Source organism: Stenella coeruleoalba (genome assembly GCF_951394435.1).
Source record: "Stenella coeruleoalba genome assembly, chromosome: 1".
NCBI classification, from domain to species: Eukaryota; Metazoa; Chordata; class Mammalia; order Artiodactyla; family Delphinidae; genus Stenella; species Stenella coeruleoalba.
In genome coordinates, this window is record NC_137169.1 from 173,772,968 (window position 1) to 173,795,410 (window position 22,443).

The 22,443-nt window shown below is 38.6% G+C and overlaps 1 protein-coding gene across 2 annotated transcripts in view; it reads right to left on the reverse strand.

Annotated features, from left to right (window-relative positions):
• RGL1 (ral guanine nucleotide dissociation stimulator like 1) overlaps positions 1-22,443 on the reverse strand; it is a 279,970-nt gene that overhangs the window by 82,698 nt on the left and 174,829 nt on the right. For both annotated transcript variants that reach the window (XM_079905514.1, XM_079905515.1), the window contains one exon: positions 11,965-12,173. In XM_079905514.1, the coding sequence (XP_079761640.1) occupies positions 11,965-12,173 (209 nt within the window). The remainder of the gene's footprint in view (positions 1-11,964; positions 12,174-22,443) is intronic.

Sequence of the window (22,443 nt, forward strand, 5' to 3'; positions counted from 1 at the left end):
ATAGGAGAAAAACCTCCTCATGCTTCCAGCAAGGGAAGGGGAAAAGGAACCATTTTGAAATACACTAGAGCACTCTGTTCTTCTTAACAACACCTGCCCTCAGGACAAAAAATTTTACCAGAGTCTAACCTGCTGGGGCTTTGTCAGAGCTTCACCTACCTTGGGTAAGGAAAATACCTAACTCTAGTCTTCTCTAGCCTTCCACATGGGGGAAAGGAAATACCCGTCTCCAGGCCCTTCTAGCCACCCTTTCCCTAAGGGAGGAAATAAAAACAACAGAGAAGCACTGATGAAGTTCACAGTCCAGGGGCACAGGCTAACCAGAAGACTGAAAGCTAATCACAGGACTACAGAATGCCTTCCTGTCCCCCACCCCCGTACATTACAACTACGTTACTGAATGCCATTTCCTTCCACCTGGTACATCATATCCACCTTTTATTCAAAAATTACAAGGCATGCTAAAAGGGAAAAAAGCACATTTTGAAGAGACTAAAGAAACATCAGAACAAGAGTCAGATATAGCAGGAATGGTAGAATTATTAGACCAGAAATTTATAAAGACCACGATTAACACACTAAGAAATTTAATCAGAAAAGTAGACAACATATAAGAGCAGATGGATAATATAAGCAAAGAGATGGACATTCTAAGGAAGAATCAAAAAGAAATGTTAGAGATCAAAAACACTGTAACAGAAATGAAGAATGCCTTCTAGGGGCTCATTAATAGGCTGGGCATGGCTGAAGAAAGAATCTCTGAGCTTGAGGATAAGAAAATAGTTCTAAAACTGAAAAGCAAGCAGACAAACAAATAAACTAAAAAAAAAAAAAAGAAAGAGAGAGAGAGAAAAGAAAAAACCAGAACAGAATACCAAGTACCATGGGACAACTACAAAAGGCATAACATATGTGTAATGGGAACACTAGAAGGAGAAGGAAGAGAATGGAATAGAAGCAGTATTTGAAGGAATAATGACTGGGAATTTCCCCCAAATTAGCATCAGACACAAAACACAGATCCAGGAAGCTCAAAGAACACCAAGCAGTATAAATGCCCAAAACACTACATATTCGAACTTCAGAAAGTCAAAGATAAATAAAAAATCTTGAAAGAAGCCAGAGCAAAAAACAAACCTTAACTTTAACTAAAAAGGAGCAAATATAAGAATTATATATGCCATCTCCTCAGAAAGCAAGAAAAGAAATATTTAAAGTGTTGAGAGGAAAAAAAAATACCAACCTAGAATTCTTTACTCTGCAAAATTACTCTTTAAAAGTGAAAGAGAAATAAAGACTTTCTCAATCAAAAACTGAGGGAACTTGTTGCCAGTAGGCCTGCCTTGCAAGAAATATGAAAAGAAATTCTTCAAGGAGTAGGAAAGTGATATAGGTCAGAAATTCATATCTACATAAAACTCACACAAGAAGAAACAGACAATCAGAATAGAGCTGTATTATTAAAGAAATTTAATCAATAATCAATAGCCTTCCAAAACAGAAAGCACCATATCCAGATGGGGTTCACTGATGAATTCTTCCAAACATTTAATAAAGAAACTTTACCAATTCTCTACAATCTCTTCCAGAAGACAGGATCAGAGGGACTGCTACATAACTCATTCTATGAGGCCAGCTTTACCCTAATACCAAAACCAGGCAAAGACATTATGAGAAAACTATGGACCAAGATCTCTCATGAACACAGATGCAACAATCCTTAAAATATTAGCAAACTGAATCAAACAAGGCACAACCAAGAGGAATTTATTCCAAGTATGCAAAGGTGGTTCAACATTTGAAAATCAGTTAATGTAATCCACCATATCAACAGGCTAAAGAAGAAAAATTACATGATCATATCAATAGATGAGAAACAGCATATGACAAAATCCAACATCCATTCATGATAAAACTCTCAGCAGACTAGGAATAGTAAGAAATTTCCTCGACTTGATAAATAACATCTACATAAATATAGCTAACATCATACTTAACACTGAGAAATGCAAAGCTTTCCCACTAAGCAAGGATGTCCCCTCTCACACTGCTTTTAAACACTGCACAGGAAGTCTTTGCTGATGCAAAGAGAAAAGAAAAGGAAATAAAAAGTATATATCAATAGATTGGGAAGGAAGAGATAACAGATGACATGATTGTCTATATAGAAAATCCAAAAGAATCAACCAAAAGCTTTTGGAACTAGTATGTAAGATTGCAGAATACAAGGTTAACATGCAATCACTTTCCTATATACCAGCAATAAACAAGTGGAATTTGAAATTAGAAACATATTACCCTTCATTTGCAGCAACACGGATCGACCTAGAGATTATCATACTGAGTGAAGTAAGTCAGACAGAGAAAGACAAATATCATCTGATATCACTTGTATGTGGAATCTAAAAAAAAAAAAAGGCTACAAATGAACTTATTTACAAAACAGAAATAGAGTTACAGATGTAGAAAATAAACTAATGGTTACAGGGGGGCGGGGGGTAAGCGGCAGGGGAGGGATAAATTGGAAGACTGGGATTGACACATACACACTACTATATATAGATAACTAATTAGGACCTACTGTATAACATAGGGAAATCTACTCAATACTCTGTAATGGCCTATATGGGAAAAGAATCTAAAAAAGAGTGGATATATGTATATGTATAACTGGCTCACTTTGCTGTACACTTGAAACTAACACAACACTGTAAATCAACTATACCCCAATAAAATTTTTTTTAAAAAACTATTACCCTTTACATCAGCACCCTCCCCCCCAAATTAAAATATTTAGGTATAAATCTAGTATATATATATATATATACACATATATATATGTGTATATATATGTATATATATATATACACACAAGATCTATATAAGGAAAACTACAGAACTCTGATGAAAGATATCAAAGAAGAACTAAATAAAGGGAGAGAGACTCCATGTTCATGGATAGGAAGACTCAATATTGTCAAGTCAGTTCTTCCCAATTTGATCTGTAGATTCAATGCAGTCACAATCAAAATCCCAGCAAGTTATTCTGTGGATTTTGACAAACTGATTCTAAAGTATATACGGAGAGGCAAACGAACCAGAATAGCCAAAAATCCAAAACACTGACAATACCGAATGATCACAAGGATGTGGAGCAACAGGAACGCTCATTCACTGCTGGTGGGAAAACAAAATGGTACAGCCACTTTGGAAGAGAGTTTAACAATTTCTTACAAAACTAAACATACTTTTCCCATATGATCCAAAATTCTTGCTCCTTGATATTTACCCAAAAGAGTTGAAAATGTATGTCTACACAAAAACCTGCACATGGATGTTTACAGCACCTTTATTCATAACTGCCAAAACTTGGACACAGCCAAGATGTTCTTCAGTAGGTGAGTGGGTAAACTATGGTCCATTCAGACAATGGAATGTTATTCAGCACTAAAAAGAAATGAACTATCAAGCTTTGAAAAAACATGAAGGACCCTTAACTGCATGTTACTAAGTGAAAGAAGCCATTCTGAAAAGGCTACATACTGTATGATTCCAACAATAAAACATTCTGGAAAAGGCAAAACTATAGAGACAGTCAAAATATCAGTGATTGACAGGGACTAGGGTAGGGTAGGGAGGGATGCAGAGGCAGAGCACAGAGGATTTTTAGTGAAGCAAGACTATTCTGTATGGTACTATGATGATGGACACATGTCATTATACGTTTGTCCAAACCCATAGAATGTACAACACCAAGAGTGAATCCTAATGTAAACTATGGACTTTGGGTGATAATAATGTGTCAATGATTATAATAAGTGTACTATTCTGGTGGGGGAATGTTGATAGTGGGGGTATGATTGGGTGCAGGAGTTATATGGGAAGTCTCTGTACTTTCCACTTAATTTTGTTGTGAACCTAAAACTTCTCTTAAAAGTAGTCTATTTTTTTATTGAATTATAGTTGATTTACAATGTTATGCCAACCTCTGCTGTACAGCAAAGTGATTCAGTTTTACACATACATACATTCTTTTTTTAATATTATTTTCCATTATGGTTTATCCCAGGAGATTGCATATATTTCCCTGGGCTATACAGTAGGACCTTGTCATTTATCCATTCTAAATGTAATAGTTTGCATCTACCGACTCCAAATTCCCAGTCCATCCTTCTCCCTCCCCGCCCCCAGAAACCACAAGTCTGATCTCTATGTCTGTGAGTCTGTTTCTGTTTTGTAGACAGGTTCATTTGTGCCATATTTTAGATTCCACATATAAGTGATATCATACGGCATTTGTCTTTCTCTTTCTGACTTACTTCACTTAGTATGATAATCTCTAGCTGCATCCCTGTTGCTGCAAATGGAATTATTTTGTTCCTTTTTATGGCTGAGTAGTATTCCATTGTATATATGTACCACATTGTTTTCTTTTATCCATTCATCTGTTGGACATTTAGGTTGTTTTCATGTTTTAGCTATTGTGAGTAGTGCTGCTATGAACATAGGGGTACATGTATCTTTTTTAATTATAGTTTTGTCAGGGTATATGCCCAGGAGTGGGATTGTCTGATCATATGGTAATTCTGAAAACAGTCTATTTTTTTAAAAACACACATTGAGCCCTAACTGCCTTGACAGTAACGGTATGAGTCTATAGATTTATTAGTCTCTCCCACTAAATGTAGGCAGAAGCTGGGTAATGTTCACTGTTGTATCTTCCAGTGCACCTGCTCATAATAGGCATGAATAATAGTGATTACTTATTTGTTAGACAAATAGTTCCTAAGCATCTACTGCCAGATACCATTCCTCTCTAAGGTTACGGCAATGAAATAAACAGACATGGTCTCTGCATAGGGGCAGCTATCAGGAAATAAGCAAGGTAAACAAGAAAGGTACTTTCAGGGATTTCCCTAGTGGTCCAGTGGTTAAGAATCCGTCTTGCAATACAGAGGATGCTAGTTCGAGCCCTGATCAGGGAGCTAAGATCCCACATGCTGTGGGGCAACTAAGCCCGCATGCCACAACTAGAGAGAAGCCAGTGCACTGCAACTAGAGAGAAGCCCACATGCTGCTATGAAGATCCCTTGTGCCGCAAGTAAGACCCGACACAGCCAATAAATAAATAAATATTTTTTAAAAAATTTCTATTAAAAAAATAAGAAAGGTACTTTCTTAGTGATAAGTGCCACGAAGAAAGGAAAACAAGGTAATGGTAATCTCTTAAGCACTTAATATTTGCCAGCCACTATAATAAGAATTTTATATTATCAAGCTTAACCCTCATAATAGCCCTATAACTTAGGTTATTTTTCACTCATTTTATAGATAAGGAAATGAAGCTAGTAAGATAAAGCAACCTGCCCAGTGCCGCAGAGCAAGTAAGAAGTGCAAAACCAGAATCCAATTCATTTTCTGACTCCCAAGCCCATGCTCTTAACCATCACTATACCTCAGGCATAAATCTCACGACTAAAACAAAGACAGGAAAACTGCTTTTCCCATAAAATATCTTCAGACTCTGAAAGGAAAGGGAAGCATATTCGGCACTTATGACAAAATCTATGGAAATAAATAAAATGTTTTCGAGTTTTATATTTGATCGCTGTCTCTCTGCTGTGGAGGAACTGGCTTCACTGGCAAGGGCAGCTCCATTCTTGCTGGTTATTGGTGGTGTACCGGCTTTTACACATGATGGTGTTACTACTCCAGGTGTCATGAAATATGGATTTAAGATTACTATCCCCATGGGGGTAATATATCTGCATAAATCCTCCCAAGCTTCTTCACTTGCTATCTCCCTACCCTCCAAGAAGAGTTCTCTTTGGGAAGTAGTACATTCAGGTCAGGGGATTTGGTCTGAGTACATCAAACAAACAGAAACACTCCAGACCCTTGGACCCAGCAGGGACCTTGATGGCCCATGACCTATCTAACCATCTAATATCACTGGCCAACATCCAGTTTTGTTTTGATAATATCCTCCTCCCCCACGCAATCCTCTCTTATTGTCTCTGTCATAGAACCTAGCTCTTACCTCCCAAGCATTGTATCGATTTCAATTACACACATTTGTTTGTATGCTTATTTAATGTTACTCTCAGCCATTAAGCATGAAGAGGGCAGGAGTCATGACCAGTCTGTTTACCATTATATGCACAGCACTTTGCACAATACATGGTAGATATTAAACACCTGGTAAATATCATTTCAATGGATGGATGAATAGGAGCACTGATGTTCAAATGACCTGCTCACAACTGTGTGAAGGGAGTATTCCGCAGGAAATCCAGTTTCCAAGGAAAATCAGTTGAGGTATCAGAGAAAAGGATAGCTGAGTGGGATAACCAAGTCATCCCTTTCTTTAAAAATAACACTAACATGGGGGCTTCTCTGGTGGCATAGTGGTTAAGAATCCGCCTGCCAATGCAGGGGACACGGGTTCAAGCCCTGGTCCAGGACGATCCCACATGCCACAGAGCAACTAAGCCCCTGCGCCACAACTACTGAGCCTGCGCTCTAGAGCCCGCGAGTCACAACTACTGAGACTGGGTGCCACAACTACCGAGCCCGTGTGCCACAACTACTGAAGCCCGCGTGCCTAGAGCCCATGCTCTCTCTAATTAATTTTTTTTAAAGTAACATTTTTAAATGACTTTTTAAAAAATATTTATTTATTTGGCTGCGCTGGGTCTTAGCTGCAGTATGTGGGATCTTCATTGTGGCATGCGGGATGTTTAGTTGCCGCATATGAACTCGTAGCTGCATGTGGAATGGAGTTCCCTGACCAGGGATCGAACCCGGGCACCCTGCATTGGTAGCGCGGAGCCTTAGCCACTGGACCACCAGGGAAGTCCCTTAAATGACACTTTAAATGACATGGGAGGTGATTCGGTGTGCTTGAAAAGAGCTTCCAAGTCGGAAAGAGATAGGTTTTAATTCCAACTCTGCCTCTTACTGACTGAATGTTTCTGAGCCTCAATTTTCTTATCTGTAAACATGCAGGTAATGATAAATGAACTAAATAAGATAAAAGTCTGTGAAAATGCATGGCAATCCAACATGGGAATAAGAAATACGTTCAAAGACCCACTGAATCAGTCTCCTCTCTACGACCTAAAGCAAGCAAATTCAAGTCTGATTGGTCTGAAAAGCATAGTGTTTATGGGATGGCTTCAACCTTTAGTCTCTAAAAGTCCTGCACTGGGAGAATTCACTCAAAATAAAGGGGCAATTCAGATTATTACTCAGTTCCTTCCAAACTGTGACCTGAGTGCCATTAGCGGCTTAGCAAAAGTTTCTAGAGATTTCGTTCACCCCATTACGTTTGTCCTTGGCAGTTCTGCTCATTCCTGATATCAGAGAAAGAGAGAATGACCAAGAAAGAGCCCAAAAGTAGCTTATATGACAGCTATCTGAAGAAAAATCTAGATATTTGTACAGACACTTCATGGTTCTCAGTCAGGCTCACTAGCTGAAGTAGGTTTCTCCCTACATTTGAGGTTGGGTATTTTCAGTGGTATCCAATTTCCTCACTCTTTTTTTTTTTTTAATGGTATGGTGGGAAGAATATATTTTTAAGTGAAATGTATGTTTAAAGTTAGAAAAAATAAAATCTCGAAGCCCCAACACAGCTAAACCACAACTCAAACTTTCTCTTAGGATAAAAGGAAGCCAATGAGCCCTAGAATTAACTCTGAGCCACAGTGAGAAGCACAGAAAACAGGATTTCTTGTTAACTGCTGATCGCCCCCAAGTAAGGGATAAAGCAAACACAAGGAATTAGCCATATATGACTTCAAACCACTGTCCACTGGTCAATCACAAAGGCTCATATTAGCAAAATGAAAAGAACTATTAAAAATATTTTTAAATCACAGAAAGCAAACAGTTCCATATGAGAAAAGCCACACGATTGGAAGTCTTAAGAAAAATCAAAGCTTGATTTCAAATATACTTTTCTCTGGAGGGAAATAAGTGCCACAGCATCTGCCTTCAATTCATTCATGACTGGTTAGGATTAGCACATCCCGTAATAACTTCTCGGTGTTAATTTCACAAAGGATAAGTAATCTACTATTAAGAATCCAAGAGAAATCATTTTAAAAATAACATCAGAACACCAGAGACCCAAAAACAAGTCTACCACAATTTACTAATAATAAAATAGAGTATCTAGCTTATTTTCAGAAAAGGCAAGTTCATGCAGCTTTACTGCTTACCTCCCAATTACAGACATTAAAACCCCCGACAACCAATTTAAGAACCGAGTGTTTCACAGAATCTGCATTCTGGTTAAAATCAAAGATTAACATTTGGCCATAGGATATAAGAGAGAGTAGGAAATGGAATGGGGAAGAAATATTTATAATGAAGTTTGTACATATATGGACAAATCCAAATTTCTGCAGAGGAAGCATAATAAGTGGGATTTATTTCTCTGAACTTCTGTAGAACATGTCAGAGTTTCACTATTACACCATTTTAAGTAGTTGTCTACTTGTTTTCTGCACGTAATTATCTTCTGCAGTAAAATATTAAGTTGTCAGGGTGGATCCATGTTTTGTGGGGCCAGCATAGGTAATCTGAGGGGTCCTCTCTAAGAAAAAGAATATAAAATTATGAATATAAATTACGTAGAGTGTGCTGCAAGTGAGGGCCCCTGGAGGTTAAATACCAGCAGCTTCACAGTAAATTCATCACAAGGGTGAGAACTTACCGAGTCTCAAATTTCTGCTTCGTCCACATGGTGTCTTGCAGAGCACTGGGTATTTTATAGACATTCAGTACGTGTTGATTCCACTCATGTCAGAATCAAAGGATCTGACTATGAGATTAAATTCAAGGTCAAGCCTTGGCCTACCTAAACAGTTCAAGATATATCTTAACTCTTCATTCAGTTATACATTAAATGTAATTTGAATTCATGTTGATTCTGTCATTTAACAATTGTCATCTAGTAATATTTTAACAATCCAAAAATGTCTACCCACCGTGATAGGAGAACAAACCGATGTTTCTAAATCATCAAATAAAAGCTGGATGTACATGGGCCACAGACTAAACACTCTAGTTCCTGTGTGTAGGCCCACTATTTATGATGAGCAGCTGGAATTCACGTGTACTCTTTTACTGACTATGGACATCTGTGGCCTATTATCAATGGAGTTACCCCATAAGCAGAAGAGGTTACCAATTCCAAAGAAAACTTGTAGGAGTTTTTGATGTGTTGACCTATTTCCTCATACTGCCTGCCAACAGTTAGCATACTGCATCCTTTTTATAAATATGAAACAGTGGAAAGAAAATTCATATAATTCTTCAGGTTCTATTTATAGGTGTGAGGTATTATACAAGCAAACAAACTATGAAAGAAATGACTCACTAATCCCATAGGTTTATACTCCAGGCTTAATATTTTAAGTACTGCTATGTGAAAAAAAAACTACAGAACTTCCCACCTATGTCGAAGTCCAGAGTTATCTTAACCGGATCACTGCATAATAAAGTATAGACGTTTTGTGAATGTTCCTGAATTTGAACATATCAATAACCATTGGTCCAAACGATTTCACTCTATATGCATCTATGAGGAAAATATCTTGAGAAAAACTCACTGTTATCAATAACCTTATTCACATCATAACAGAATTAGATTATTAAAGGCCTTTCTTAAGACTGATAAACATGACTGCATAAAAAGAATTTTTAATGTCTTCATAAAAAAGAATATTTGTAAACAACTTTTAAAACCAAGGGACAAATTAGAAAAAAATATTTCCAACATATGATAGGCAAAAAAACCTAATTTTGATAATATACAAAGAGTTATAATTAGATGATCAACAATTAGATAACAAAATAAAAATAAAGATATGAACAGAGAGTGCACAAAAAACACAAATGACCAATAAGTATTTTAAAACATGCTATACCTCACTCATAAATGTAAGAAACATAAATATAAAAACAATGAGCTACTTTTCAATGGACAGATGATAGCAGAGATGGTTTCAATTGCAGACATGAAAATACAGCTGGCAAGAGTGTAGGGAAAGCAAAGGGACACTCTCATTTTCTATGGACAGGAGAGTGGTTGGTACAGCTTTCTGGAGGGCAGTCTAGCAACATCTTTCACATTTTAAAATGCTTATAAGTTTTGACCCATCAGTTGCTCTTCTATGAAATTATCCTATAGAGTTCTCAACAAATACTTAGAAAATATATACTCAAAGACACTCTTTGCAACATTGTTTAAAAACAAATTAAACTGGAGAGAGCTTAACTGTCCATCCATAGAATATTCCATTCAATAAGTACTGTAAAGCCGCTAAAAAGAATATAGTAAATCTATCTATATGTGCTGACTTTAAAATAACAATAACTTACATTTCTTGAGCTTTCACTATGCCAGCCGCTGTTCTAAGCCCTTTACACATGTTGAAGAACTTACTGAGTAAAAACATCTCCAAGATAAACATAAGGGAAAAAAGCAAGGTGCAGAACACACTGTGTACTATGATTTCTATTTCTATCGTAAATATATATGATAAATATCATACATAAATAAAAATATATAAACACACATTTCTATACACCCAGAAAAACTTGGGAATAATACAGAAGGAATAATTTACTGTTATTATCCAGGAAGAATGGGACTGGAAATGGGACTTGGGGAAATAGGAATGTTTTCTTTTTATTTCTTACTTTTTTTTCATAATTTTCTGAATTGTTTGAACTTTATATACATGGATTACTTCTATTTTTAAAATGTTAATATGTGTTACCTGCCTAATTAGGTTACAGCCTGTGTCTATTTTTTTTTTCCTACTTCCACGTATTTTAAAAAACCTAATAAATGTTATTTAGGAAAAAGTAGTAATATGAGAAAACATTAACGTTTCTCTTTATACCCTTCTATGGTATAAGAATTTTTAACACGAGCATCTATTACTTTCAAAATTTAAAAAATCTAGTTAAAAATCAATATTCACTAAGTCAAACAGAACACCCTATCTTCCTTCCTTCCTTCCTTCCTTATGCAGGAAACCCCAGAATACAAGGATGTGGATGAGGACTCTCATGATCCTAAAGCAATCGTTTAGCTGACAGTTTTCTTCTTCCCAATACCAAGTCAATTTAATAATAATTTTTAAAAGATCAAGCTTAGGGCTTCCCTGGTGGTGCAGTGGTTGAGAGTCCGCCTGCCGATGCAGGGGACACGGGTTCGTGCCCCGGTCCGGGAAGATCCCACATGCCGCGGAGCGGCTGGGCCCGTGAGCCATGGCCGCTGAGCCTGCGCGTCCGGAGCCTGTGCTCCGCAACGGGAGAGGCCGCAACAGTGAGAGGCCCGCGTACCGCCAAAAAAAAAAAAAAAAAAAAAAAAAAAGATCAAGCTTAATTATATAAATAGAACAAAAATAATGGGGGGAAATACAGCTATCAGTTATCAATGTGTGAATTATAATGCACACTGCTCTATTTATTCTATGTAACATATGACTTAACAACATAGATCAAGGACGATATGTCTGTGCATACCCGTAAAGCAGCCAATACATGGTGATTGTTAATAGTTCATTTAGCATTTTTAATTCTCACAACAACCCAGTAAGATTCCTGGTTAATTGACTAAGCTAGAAAAGTATGAAAACATGGAGAAAGTTTTAGAGTGGCAAATGATAACTGAATTCTATAAACAATTGAATCTACCTTTATGATAGGCACTCCTAACTCTTTTATAGATGTTTTTGTGAGATATTTTTACCAGAAATGGACCGTGAAGAAGCTCCTGAATAATCTCCATGCCCTTTGTCCCAAAGGTCCTTCCTTCCAGGTAACCCTTCCTCACGCGCCCCTCTCTCAGCATACCAAGTGCAGGCGATTCAGAACCTCATGCCTTCACTCTGCAAACAGCCTGACCTTTCTGTCGCCTCTCACACCCCTTCAGATTCTTACCTGTCCAGCAGCAGCTCCAGCACTTCTTTAGTAGAGGCAAAGCCTCTGTACGTTGACAGGAAGATGCTGATGTAGGTAAAGTCATTGTCCCCAAAAGCTGTCAGCAGGTTCTCCACGAGCTTCTCCAACGTGCCAGCTTTTATGGTCCTGATCTTACACGTCTCATACTGACTGACTGTATGCCCCGGAGGCAGCTGGTCGCCTTCAACCTGTACAATAAATTCATGATTTTGATCAGGAGGAATGACTCCCTAAGGTAAAACTGAAAACATTGAAGTAGTGGAAGCATGTTTTCCCTTACTCTTAATTTCCCTACAGGAAAGTCAGGTAAGGCAATCCTCTCACCTGTGAGTGTAGTAGAGCGGGATGGGCGAGCGGGGGCACGTAGGGGTGGTATGTGCATTCCCTTCCTCTCTAGAAGCAGAGGTATTACTTCGTAGAGATTACATGTGCTTCTACTTACTTCCCTATCAAGATCTAGGTTGCTGGCATATTCTGTCGAGAATGCTTTCTATGACCCCCAGGATCAAGTTTAGCAAATCTTTATCAATCACTCCGTTTGTACTGTTCCACGGTAAGTTTTCAAACTCATTCTCGAAGACAGCTCCTACAATGGCGTGCCGGAACCGATCGTGCTGACTTTGGAGAGCTGATTGTTAAATTTTTAGATTTGTGTGAGCCAGATGACATCATGCTGATAGCTGGAAAAAATCAGCCATGGGAGGAATATGTTCTCCACAGACATCTAGGGAGATCTGACCGCAATCTGATGTTCTTTAGTTCATGGGAGGCGATAGACTTTCTGATTCAGTGTCACTGGCAATCAACAGAGTTGGCTGAGAAGTGTCTGTACGGAGCAGACCTCGGCTAATCGCTGACGAGTAATGGAAAGGGTAGGTGGGTGCGTGACCCCTGCCTCCTGGAGACTTGCAATGTACAAGAGAAGACGTTTCCTTCTGAAAAGTAGCTATCACATGAGAATGAAACTGTGAATAGTATTGGTAGGTATAACTGCACCTTGGAGACATAAACCATAATACTAAAGAACTGATTAGTGATAATATCTGTAAATCTTCAAAACTGAGCATGAGGGAAGTGAAATAAACTGAAGAAAAATACAGGTGTGCCTTACATTCTACAATAAACCGGTGCCTAACAAATTATACAGCGACGTGATTTTCAAAGTTTAACCTGTCCTTCATAGGCATAGGGGAAGATGCCCTACAGAGAGGAACTTTTTCTAAGCAAATAATCATTCTAAGTGATGCAAACAATCACCAGGCGATGTCTCTGAATTTGAAGTGTGAATTGTTTTATATCAGATTTTCCTAAATTGAAATCATCAGACATGTGAAAATTAAAGAAAAGGGGCAAAAAAGAGAACCGAACCTCTAAATGATGATATTGCGCTTATTAAGTCACATGTTTGCTATTTCTTCACCTGGCCTGTCAAAAGTTAAACCACTGGAAGGAAATTAAAAGGCAAGATTGCCTTCTGTAAGACCAAAGCCAAGGCCATCACTTTTAGGAGGGGCTTAGAATAGCTTAATGTCATCACAGCTAACTGCTAGCAGGAGTTAATATTAAGACTCCAGCATATGCGGTGGATGACTTGATTTCTTTATTTAATTTTTGAAAGATACTTTTACTTTACCAAGGAAAGGGTTCTGGTTCAGTCAAAATACCAAATGTTTCTTTAGGCCTCTCAGGCCTGTTGACTCAGATCATGGCCTTACAATCATTCTTTATCACACTGTATGTAGTTTTAGCATAGGCCTAATAGTATCCATCTGTCTTCCAGGAGCTTCAGTTAACTTTAACTAGAAACAACAAATGAAGAATATATATGGTTTCAAAGTCTAATTATGTTCTTAATTACTTGGTACAGTGTTGTCCTAAGTGTGTGCTGTAAAACAAACGCTAGTTCCAAAACAAAAGGTCCTGGAGTCAAGTTTGGAAACTATAGAGTTAAACGAAGTCCAGTATACTTCTTTGTTGTAGAATTTCTTAAAGTTTTTAACATGTTAACATGGTATGAAACTCCAAAAGAAGGATATGGTATATGACATTTTCTAATGGATTTCCCTTTAGTCTCACAGCATCTTGCAGAACATCAGAATGAACATACTTTGGAAAATGTTAGCTTAGTAAGTCACTGTGACGCATTTCAAACTTAAATCACATATGCCACTTTTTACTTAAAAAAAAGAAAAATCAAGACCCTATAAAATAAAATGTTAATCTTTATCTTCGAACATCTATGTTCCAAACTTACGGTTACCAAGTGGGAAAGAGGGGGATGGGATGACTGGGAGATTGGGACTGACATACATACACTACCATGTACAAAATAGATAACTAATGAGAACCTACTATATAGCACAGGGAACTCTACTCAGTGCTCTGTGGTGACCTAAATGGGAAGGAAATCTAAAAACAGGTGTATATATGTATACGTATGACTGATTCGCTTTGCTGTACAGCAAGAAACTAACACAACCTTGTAAAGCAACTACACTCCAATAAAAATTAATGTAAAAAAAATCTATGTTCCTTTGATCTCTTTCTTACTACCCAAATTTAGGGATATTTTGTGTTTTTTACTTTGTCACCTCAAAAGATCTGGCCAACATAATGATCAGTCTGATAATATTAAAAAGTAGTAGTTAAAAAATATACCTCAATATCAAATGTTAACAACAACAAAAGGAATGGCTTCTCAGTTTCTACAGATATTCAAGCTCTAATCCTAAATCAAGTTTCCTTACCTTGTGACAATGTCAGGGTTTCCTCACCAATTTTATAATTTGATGATTCTTACTTCTTTACTCACAATGCAAATTCCACTTTAAATCTTTTCTTATTAGAAGTAATAACTATTTAAAAGAACTGATTTTTCCCTAAGCAGTGATGTCGCCAAAAAATTCAAACACAGAGAAAAATGCTTGTCAAAGACCCTGATGAAGTGGGTCCCTTTTCCTGCCAGAAAGCAGATTTGGCAGGAAGCCAAGTTTCTCCCTTGGGAATGGAATCATGTTACTCATTAACCCAGTCGCCTCCCTTCACTCCTCCTTTTACTCTGGAAAAAACCTCAGTATGCATGCTTGATCCCCATAAGTCCCTTTAATGGTTTCTGTTCCTCAGTGTTTTTATCTGTACCTTAGGAAGAACCATGATTGAGCTCACAGAATGGCTAATAGAATATTCTGCAATATTTAGATTTTAAAAATCATTCTCTCATTGCAACAGGTGAGCGTCAATGGCAATATCATAAAATGAAGTACAGGAATTGCTCTGATGCCTAAAGTCATTCTCACAAAAATTAACAATGCAATTTAAGATGGCAGAGCACTTGCTTACTCTCATTTTCTGCACATTTGCTAAGTACCCTAATATCTCTTTGCTATAGCAGGGGGAAGGCCAGATTTTCGAAGATGAGTTTTAATTTACCAACATTCAGATAAAGTACATTTTTATGAAATAAAAATTCTGTAATTATCTGCTTGTTACTGGAATTGAAATAAAATTATACAAAAGTGAAACACACAAAAATACACCACGCCTATGGTTAGAATGGAGAAGTTAAAATTGTAGTTTCATTTTTGCAGCAAAATATTCAATAGCTACATGACCCTTAAGAGACTTTAGGGTCTGTTTTTGTTTGTAATATCTCAATACCTTTAAATTCTAGTTTAAAAGAATAGTTGGGAGAGGCGGCGGGTAGAGCCTTGGCAGACAAGTGTTTAAAAACCCAGACTTAGAGAGCAAGACATGGAGAGCTGAGCATGCCCTCTGGGTTAGCACGCTAACAGGAAACAGCTCAATCTGGATTTAATCAGAGACCATCGCGTTACTGACAAGATCATGATACTGAGGCCACAAGAATGTTTCATAATTGTTTTTTTGGCCAATCCTTCTGCCATTAGAATTCAGCTTTTCCTAAGAGAACATGCCTGACTCCTATGGGGTAAATATCTAAAATGCTGCCCAACTGTCCTAGCCATGGAATTTCCATAATTACCAATTTTGACATAAGGGGAACAAGAGAAAGAGAATGTGAGAGATGAAATGTGCCATGTTTCAACCGTGTTTCCAGTCATTGAGAAATATACTCTTTCGCATTCTAAAATGTAAACTGTTCACAACTTGGGTGTTTCTAATTTAAAAAAAATTGTCTTCCATCAATATAATCCTTTAGTCATCTGATACTTTAACAGGGAACGTGTTAAGTAAACAACCTCATTAGACTGGAGACAGTATGAAGTCCTTCTCCAAGCCATGCTTAATCTTCAGTACATCAGTTCTCAGGCAGCCTGGCTTGAGCAGAAACGTAAATAGTGAGCACTCTTCCAGTCACACATAACTCTCTAAGAAAATCTAAATCCCAGAGCCAAGGTTTTACAGAACTTTAAGAATAGCACATTGCTCTCTGTACGCTCATCCCAGAACACCAAGGGTCCATTTTGTAACATCTATTCAAATGCTCTGTAACCACCACCTAGAAACAATAAGAAACCACCACAGTATAGGAAATGCTGTGAGATGACTCACAAACTCTGATCATTTGTCCATATTGCCCAAATACGTATAGATTAAATGTCCTTGCCATGCAAAGAAAAAACATGTGTATGTAATGGCACAAAGCAGAACGTTATGGAGAGGCCAGTGCATCTGAGTATAGAGATCTATTTACACGTGGGACGTTCAGAGACGTAAGGCACAGTCTGTACGAAACTTAAGGCATGTGATGTCAAGCTCAGTGTGAGCTTCTGCGTCGTGTGAACTTCTACTCTGGGTGTCAACTAACTTCTTTTGCTAGGTTAGGGTTGCTAGGATGCCCAGCTAAATTTTAATTTCAGAAAAATAATAAATGAGTAATTTGGGAGCGTAAGTATGTCTCATGCAGTATCTAGGACCTACTCATACTGAAAAATGATTTGTTGTTTATCTGAATTTCCGAATGAACCTGGCATCCTGTATTTTTATTTCCTAAGTCTGGCAATTCGCTGCTAAGTGCATACAAAGGGTACGGAACGGATCTCTCGTTTATTCATCTACTTATTCAGGCACACATTAACCAAACGGTACTATGTGCCAGGCACTGTGCGAGACAGTAGAGATACAAAGGTAAATAGCATGCAGTTCAGACACCCAGGATGTTCAGTCTGAAGGAGGAAACAGACACAAAGAAACCATGATAATGCAATATGAGTAAAATGGTGGACAGATAGGCAGATACCATGGAAGAACCAGGAGCGACTCTACATAGAGGCAGCATCTGAAAGTGACTGGAAAGATAAGGATACCACCCACATGAAAGAAAACTGAGAAAGAGAAGCCAGATTCTTGTGAGGCAGAGGCACTGAATTCCACTTTAGTCATGTAAAACTTGGGAATTCCCTGGAGGTCCAGTGGTTAGGACTCTGCACTTCCACTGCAGGGGGCACTGGTTCGAACCCAGGTCGGGGAACTAAGATCCCACATGTCGCACAGCATGGCCAAAAAAAGGGGGAAAAAAAGAAAAGTAAAATGTGAAGTATCTTTGGGATTTTCCAATGGTACCGTCCAACAGGCAGTCAGAATCCAAAAGCAGGGGGATAGGTCTAAGATGGAAATATATAGAAGTCACATCAATTAAAACAGCTTCACCCTCCAGGCAGAGTGAACAGAAAAAAAGGACTAGAGGGCAGAGGATGGCATCTAGAAGAATACCCAAATTAAGAGGGTTCCAAGAGCAAAGATGTCAAGCACCAGAAGAAGCACCTGCACATATGGCCAATTTACACTCATCTGATCTGTGGTAGCACTTCTGGACAGAGAATCCAGGAGTGATCTTCACTGCCAGATTCATATAGATGCCAACACATGCACCTTCCACCTAATTACACAAACATACCGAGGTCTAGCCAGCAGCATGCTGGAGCCAGCCCGTCCCGCTTGCAAGAGCTGATTGTAGACATTCCTCAGTCCTATGTTCCATGACATCATGTTGGTATTGTGAATCTGGTCATGGTGGAAATATCTACACCATGGAAATTGGCAAACTGGCTACAAATCGGGGCTTTGGGTCTGGAGAGTTGATTTATCAGCACACCACTGCCTAGAAGTCCCCCTCAGATTATGCCAATGGCAAATTCAGGAGAGACTTCATTCTGGTAGAACATTTTTCTCTTTCTGTGTCCACTCCAGTTAAGGCATGTGTGTTGTCACCATGACCTTTGACCTCACAGAAGATAGAAAATTATGCCTCTGAACTAAGAAAAAAGGAGAAGAGGTAGAGGAGCATGTGCCTGACAAATTAGCGTGCTCTTAAAAAAATTACAAGATCCCCAAGAGCTGACTTTGCTTGAAGCCACACACGTTAGAATGTGGTCAGATTTCTACGATGAGTACGCTTCATCCTCAGGAAAATGCTAAGAGAGCTGTAATAACAAACAAGGGCCAGTGTTTTGTCAGACAGAAATCCCAGTCCCTTCCGCCATCCTGTCTCAGCAGAGTTTCCTAGATCATCCCAAAGAGTCCAGGAACTCTCCAACGGGAAACAGGAAGTTGTGTTTTCCATCTCCTAAAAAATGGTCATCCTCCTGGCTGTGAATCTGTTCTGCCTGGTGTTAACCCATAACAGACTGGATCTTCTCTCACACAAACCCCTACTGCTGGCATTCTGGTCCTCCTCCTTTAAGGAGTCTCTAAGGAGGCAGATTCAAAAATTAAGCGGATTTAAGGGAGTTTGCTGACTCTGTTTTTCAAATAAAATAATTTCACTTTTATATGCTACTCTGCTGCTTGAAACTCAGAACGCTAATGATTAGGATGGTTAAACGGCTTCCCTTTCCATCTCTGAGGCCAATTTACTATCGTACCTAGGGCAATAACTTAAAGTTTCAATGTCTCGGTCATTGGCTTTGCAAAATGAAGAAATCACATGCTATTTTGAGAAGTTCAAGGATTTACAAATATGGGGGGAGGGAGGTTTGAACTAAAATAGTCACCGCTGCACGTGCCAAATTACATCACAAATTGTCACACAGGGTTTTTAGTGTCCAGAGTGAACTTGCAAAATTCACAGCTCCCTCCTGTCTCACACATTCAGACCTCAAATGCCCAAGGTCTTCCTATGCTGAGGTCATAGGTTAACAGGCGCCCTGGCTTTCTGGAACTCATTCTGTTTTTGTGCAACCGAGCCAACCTCTGTCTGAAAAGGTCAGCAGGGAGTAGTGAGCTTCTGTGGGACCTAATATTCTCTGTGAATGAAGCCTGCTTTGAATGGAAAGGCTTCCTCACAGCCCAACAGCTTTCCCAGCCCTCCATAAATCCCACTGACAGTTCCACGGGGCTTCATCTCCTGTTGAGATGTAAAGTGTTCCTTCACCAGGCTTTGCGGGAGCAGAGGGTGGCAGTTGCCTGATGTTTCCTAACTGAATCATCAGCTTGATTCTTCTTCTGCACACCACATTAAGGAATCTCTTATCCTCCCCACTTTCCTATGGGATAAATTCAGTTTTAAGCAAAGTAAACATTCAGTTCCCACTATTATTATCACCTATTACGATACAAGCATAAAAATCAAGCCCCATTATCAAAACGCCAGCAAAATCATTATTCCCCTGGGTTTCAGAATTTGAGGAATGACTATCCAGCTTCCTCCTTTTCTGCTCCAAAAATGAATCTCTCAAGCCTATGTGAGCTTATGAATTCCAATGTACGGTTGCACTTTACAGCTCCCACGAAGCTCTGGGACACAGAGTCCCTGGCAAGCACTTTACCCTCAGCGCTGCATTTGGCACAGGTAGTATTCCGAGATCATGCACGGGCCTGTAGAACTGGCTACCTACAGAGTGACAAGGTATCTTTCAAGCATCCTACCAGGTGATCCAATCTAGGGCAAAGTATGAAGACCGATTTAGTTTATCTTGACCTCTCTCTGAAAGATACACCGAAGTAAACTGACTTTTTTAAAAACAGGTTTTCCTATTCATAAGCTGCAAATTAATTTTAAGAGAATCATCCTTATGCCCTGAATAAAAAGGAAGAGAGGGTTAACAGATATTTATGGAGCCTTTATGGGTTAGATGCTGAATCCTTGTAACAATCCTTGGGTATAGGAATTACTCTTACTTGACTTGAGGACACTGAGGTTTGGAGAAGTGAGCTGTCTCACCCGGTTAGCCAGCCAATTAGCATAACTGACAGAGTCAGAATATAAAACTAGCCCTGTCTTTCTACTACAGCGTGTTGCATTAAAACGCAAAGTGAGGGCTTCCCTGGTGGCGCAGTGGTTGAGGGTGCGCCTGCCGATGCAGGGGACGCGGGTTCGTGCCCTGGTCCGGGAAGATCCCACATGCCGCGGAGCGGCTGGGCCCGTGAGCCATGGCCGCTGAGCCTGCGCGTCCGGAGCCTGTGCTCCGCAACGGGAGAGGCCACAACAGTGAGAGGCCCGCGTACCGCAAAAATAAATAAATAAAACGCAAAGTGACACAGTACTGGTTATTCAGTCTCCTTATTTGTACACCTAAGACTAGAATCTCCATACTTCACAGCACTGTTGTAAGAAAGAGATAAAATTAGATAATAGATCTGAAAGCATGTTGAACGGTTACAAGAACTATTCAGGATTCTACAGGTAAAAGAAAATATTGTATGTCATACTAAAATCCCTCTCTTTTCATTTTCTTTCCCCTACCCCAATTACTTTCACCAAAATTAGGTCTTATGACAGCAAATATTCTCTGGCATTATCCCTCTTACTTCCTGACATGGACTGAGATCTTTAACACCTAAAGATTTTTTAAAAAAATACTGTTTTTGTGTTAAACACCCTCTTTGGAGGAAAATGAAACTTCCCCTTCATTATTGTGGTTTCTTAAATGGGTAAATTAAGTCCAAGAAAGATGAATGACTTTGCTCAAGGGCTCCAAAAGATGCCAGGAGAACAAGGTCAGTAAGTTGCATGAGAAGTTACTGGATAACACAGTGTAGGATCCCTGGGGGTTGCAGGAGGACTCATTAATAATCTAATTTCCAGATTATTAATTAGTTTTCCTACCTGCTAGGTTTATAAATCTCTCTAGTCATGAGACAATTGCCTCATATTTTTAGAAAGAAAGGAAAATGAAAGCAAAATGACAATATGATTGGTTATGCGATATAGCCAGACAAAGTGGCGCTGACACTTAATAAAAATAGAGGAGAGGGCAGAGGATAGAGAGAATTGATACCTGGCAAAAACACAGATCCAATTTCCCCAAGCAAACAGAAACTTTTGAAAAGAGAAACATGTTGTCCACTAGACTTTAATGTGTCAAAAATATATGTAAAAAAGTAGGCATGTCAGTCGTAAAGAAAATATTTATCTTCCTAATAACATGCTCATCATTCCCATGGCTCATGACCCACTCTTGATGTCAGTTAGGAAAAAGAGTATTAAAAGAGCTCCCATTATGCAAAGAATCCAAATGAGGGGCTAAGGGAATCTACAAAAGCAATGAAAGACTATACTCTAAAAACTTAACAGTAGAGGTTATATGAATGTGAATTTTTTCATTTAATGGGATGGAAGGAACGATGTGTAGAGCTTAACATCAGTGAATATTTAATAAATTAAATAAATGCCAGGTAAATAAGCAGTGGCCTTACAGAGAGAATTTCAGCACTGATGGGGATAAAGGTCTCTTGCAACCCTGAGCTTCCACTTCCATGCCTTCATAAGGAAGGCATGGAACTAGATTCTTTTTCTAGTTCCAGGTCAATTAATCTTCAAATATTTGTTAGTGCCCTCTGTTTGTCTCAGCAGTGAGCTAGAATAACTCTTTCTAATTTAATTGCTTTTGTTATTTCCTAAATACACTTGAGAGGATCCATTCATTCAACATCTATTTGTTGAGTTCCTACTCATGTGACTGCTGAAAGCCAAGGTAACAACAGAGAACCCAACAAGATGCTGACTTGCACAGAAAAGTCCCCTTCCTCTGCAACTAAAGGAGAAGAAAGCAGATGGATGAGCCGTCATGACTGGATCTGGGCTTGGTCTTATGAAGCCCATTCCCTAGAGTCAGAGTCTTCAAATTACCCAGTCCTGAGAGTTTAAAGCTACTCCGCAAGGAATACCACAGAGAGATATGGCTGATTTTACCATGACACGCAAATAGATAGAAGCTATGACTATAAAGAGAGTGACTCTTTCTAATCAATGCTATAGAACTGTAAATAGTAATTGGAGATGGAACCACTGGCCAAATTAAATATATACAGTCCTCAGCCATAGCTTCTCTGCGACACCTCCAGCCATGCTCTGGTAACAGACCAATGGACTGCGTCATTCATTTGTATAGATCGAATCAGTTTTATTTTTAACCAAAGGCACTACTCAACTTCATAAAGACTGTATGTTCAGAAAAGCTTCTAAAGTTTTAGTTATAGTCGTTTGAGTTTCTGAATATAAGATATTTTAAGATCTTTTTGGTAAAAGATGTCACTAAA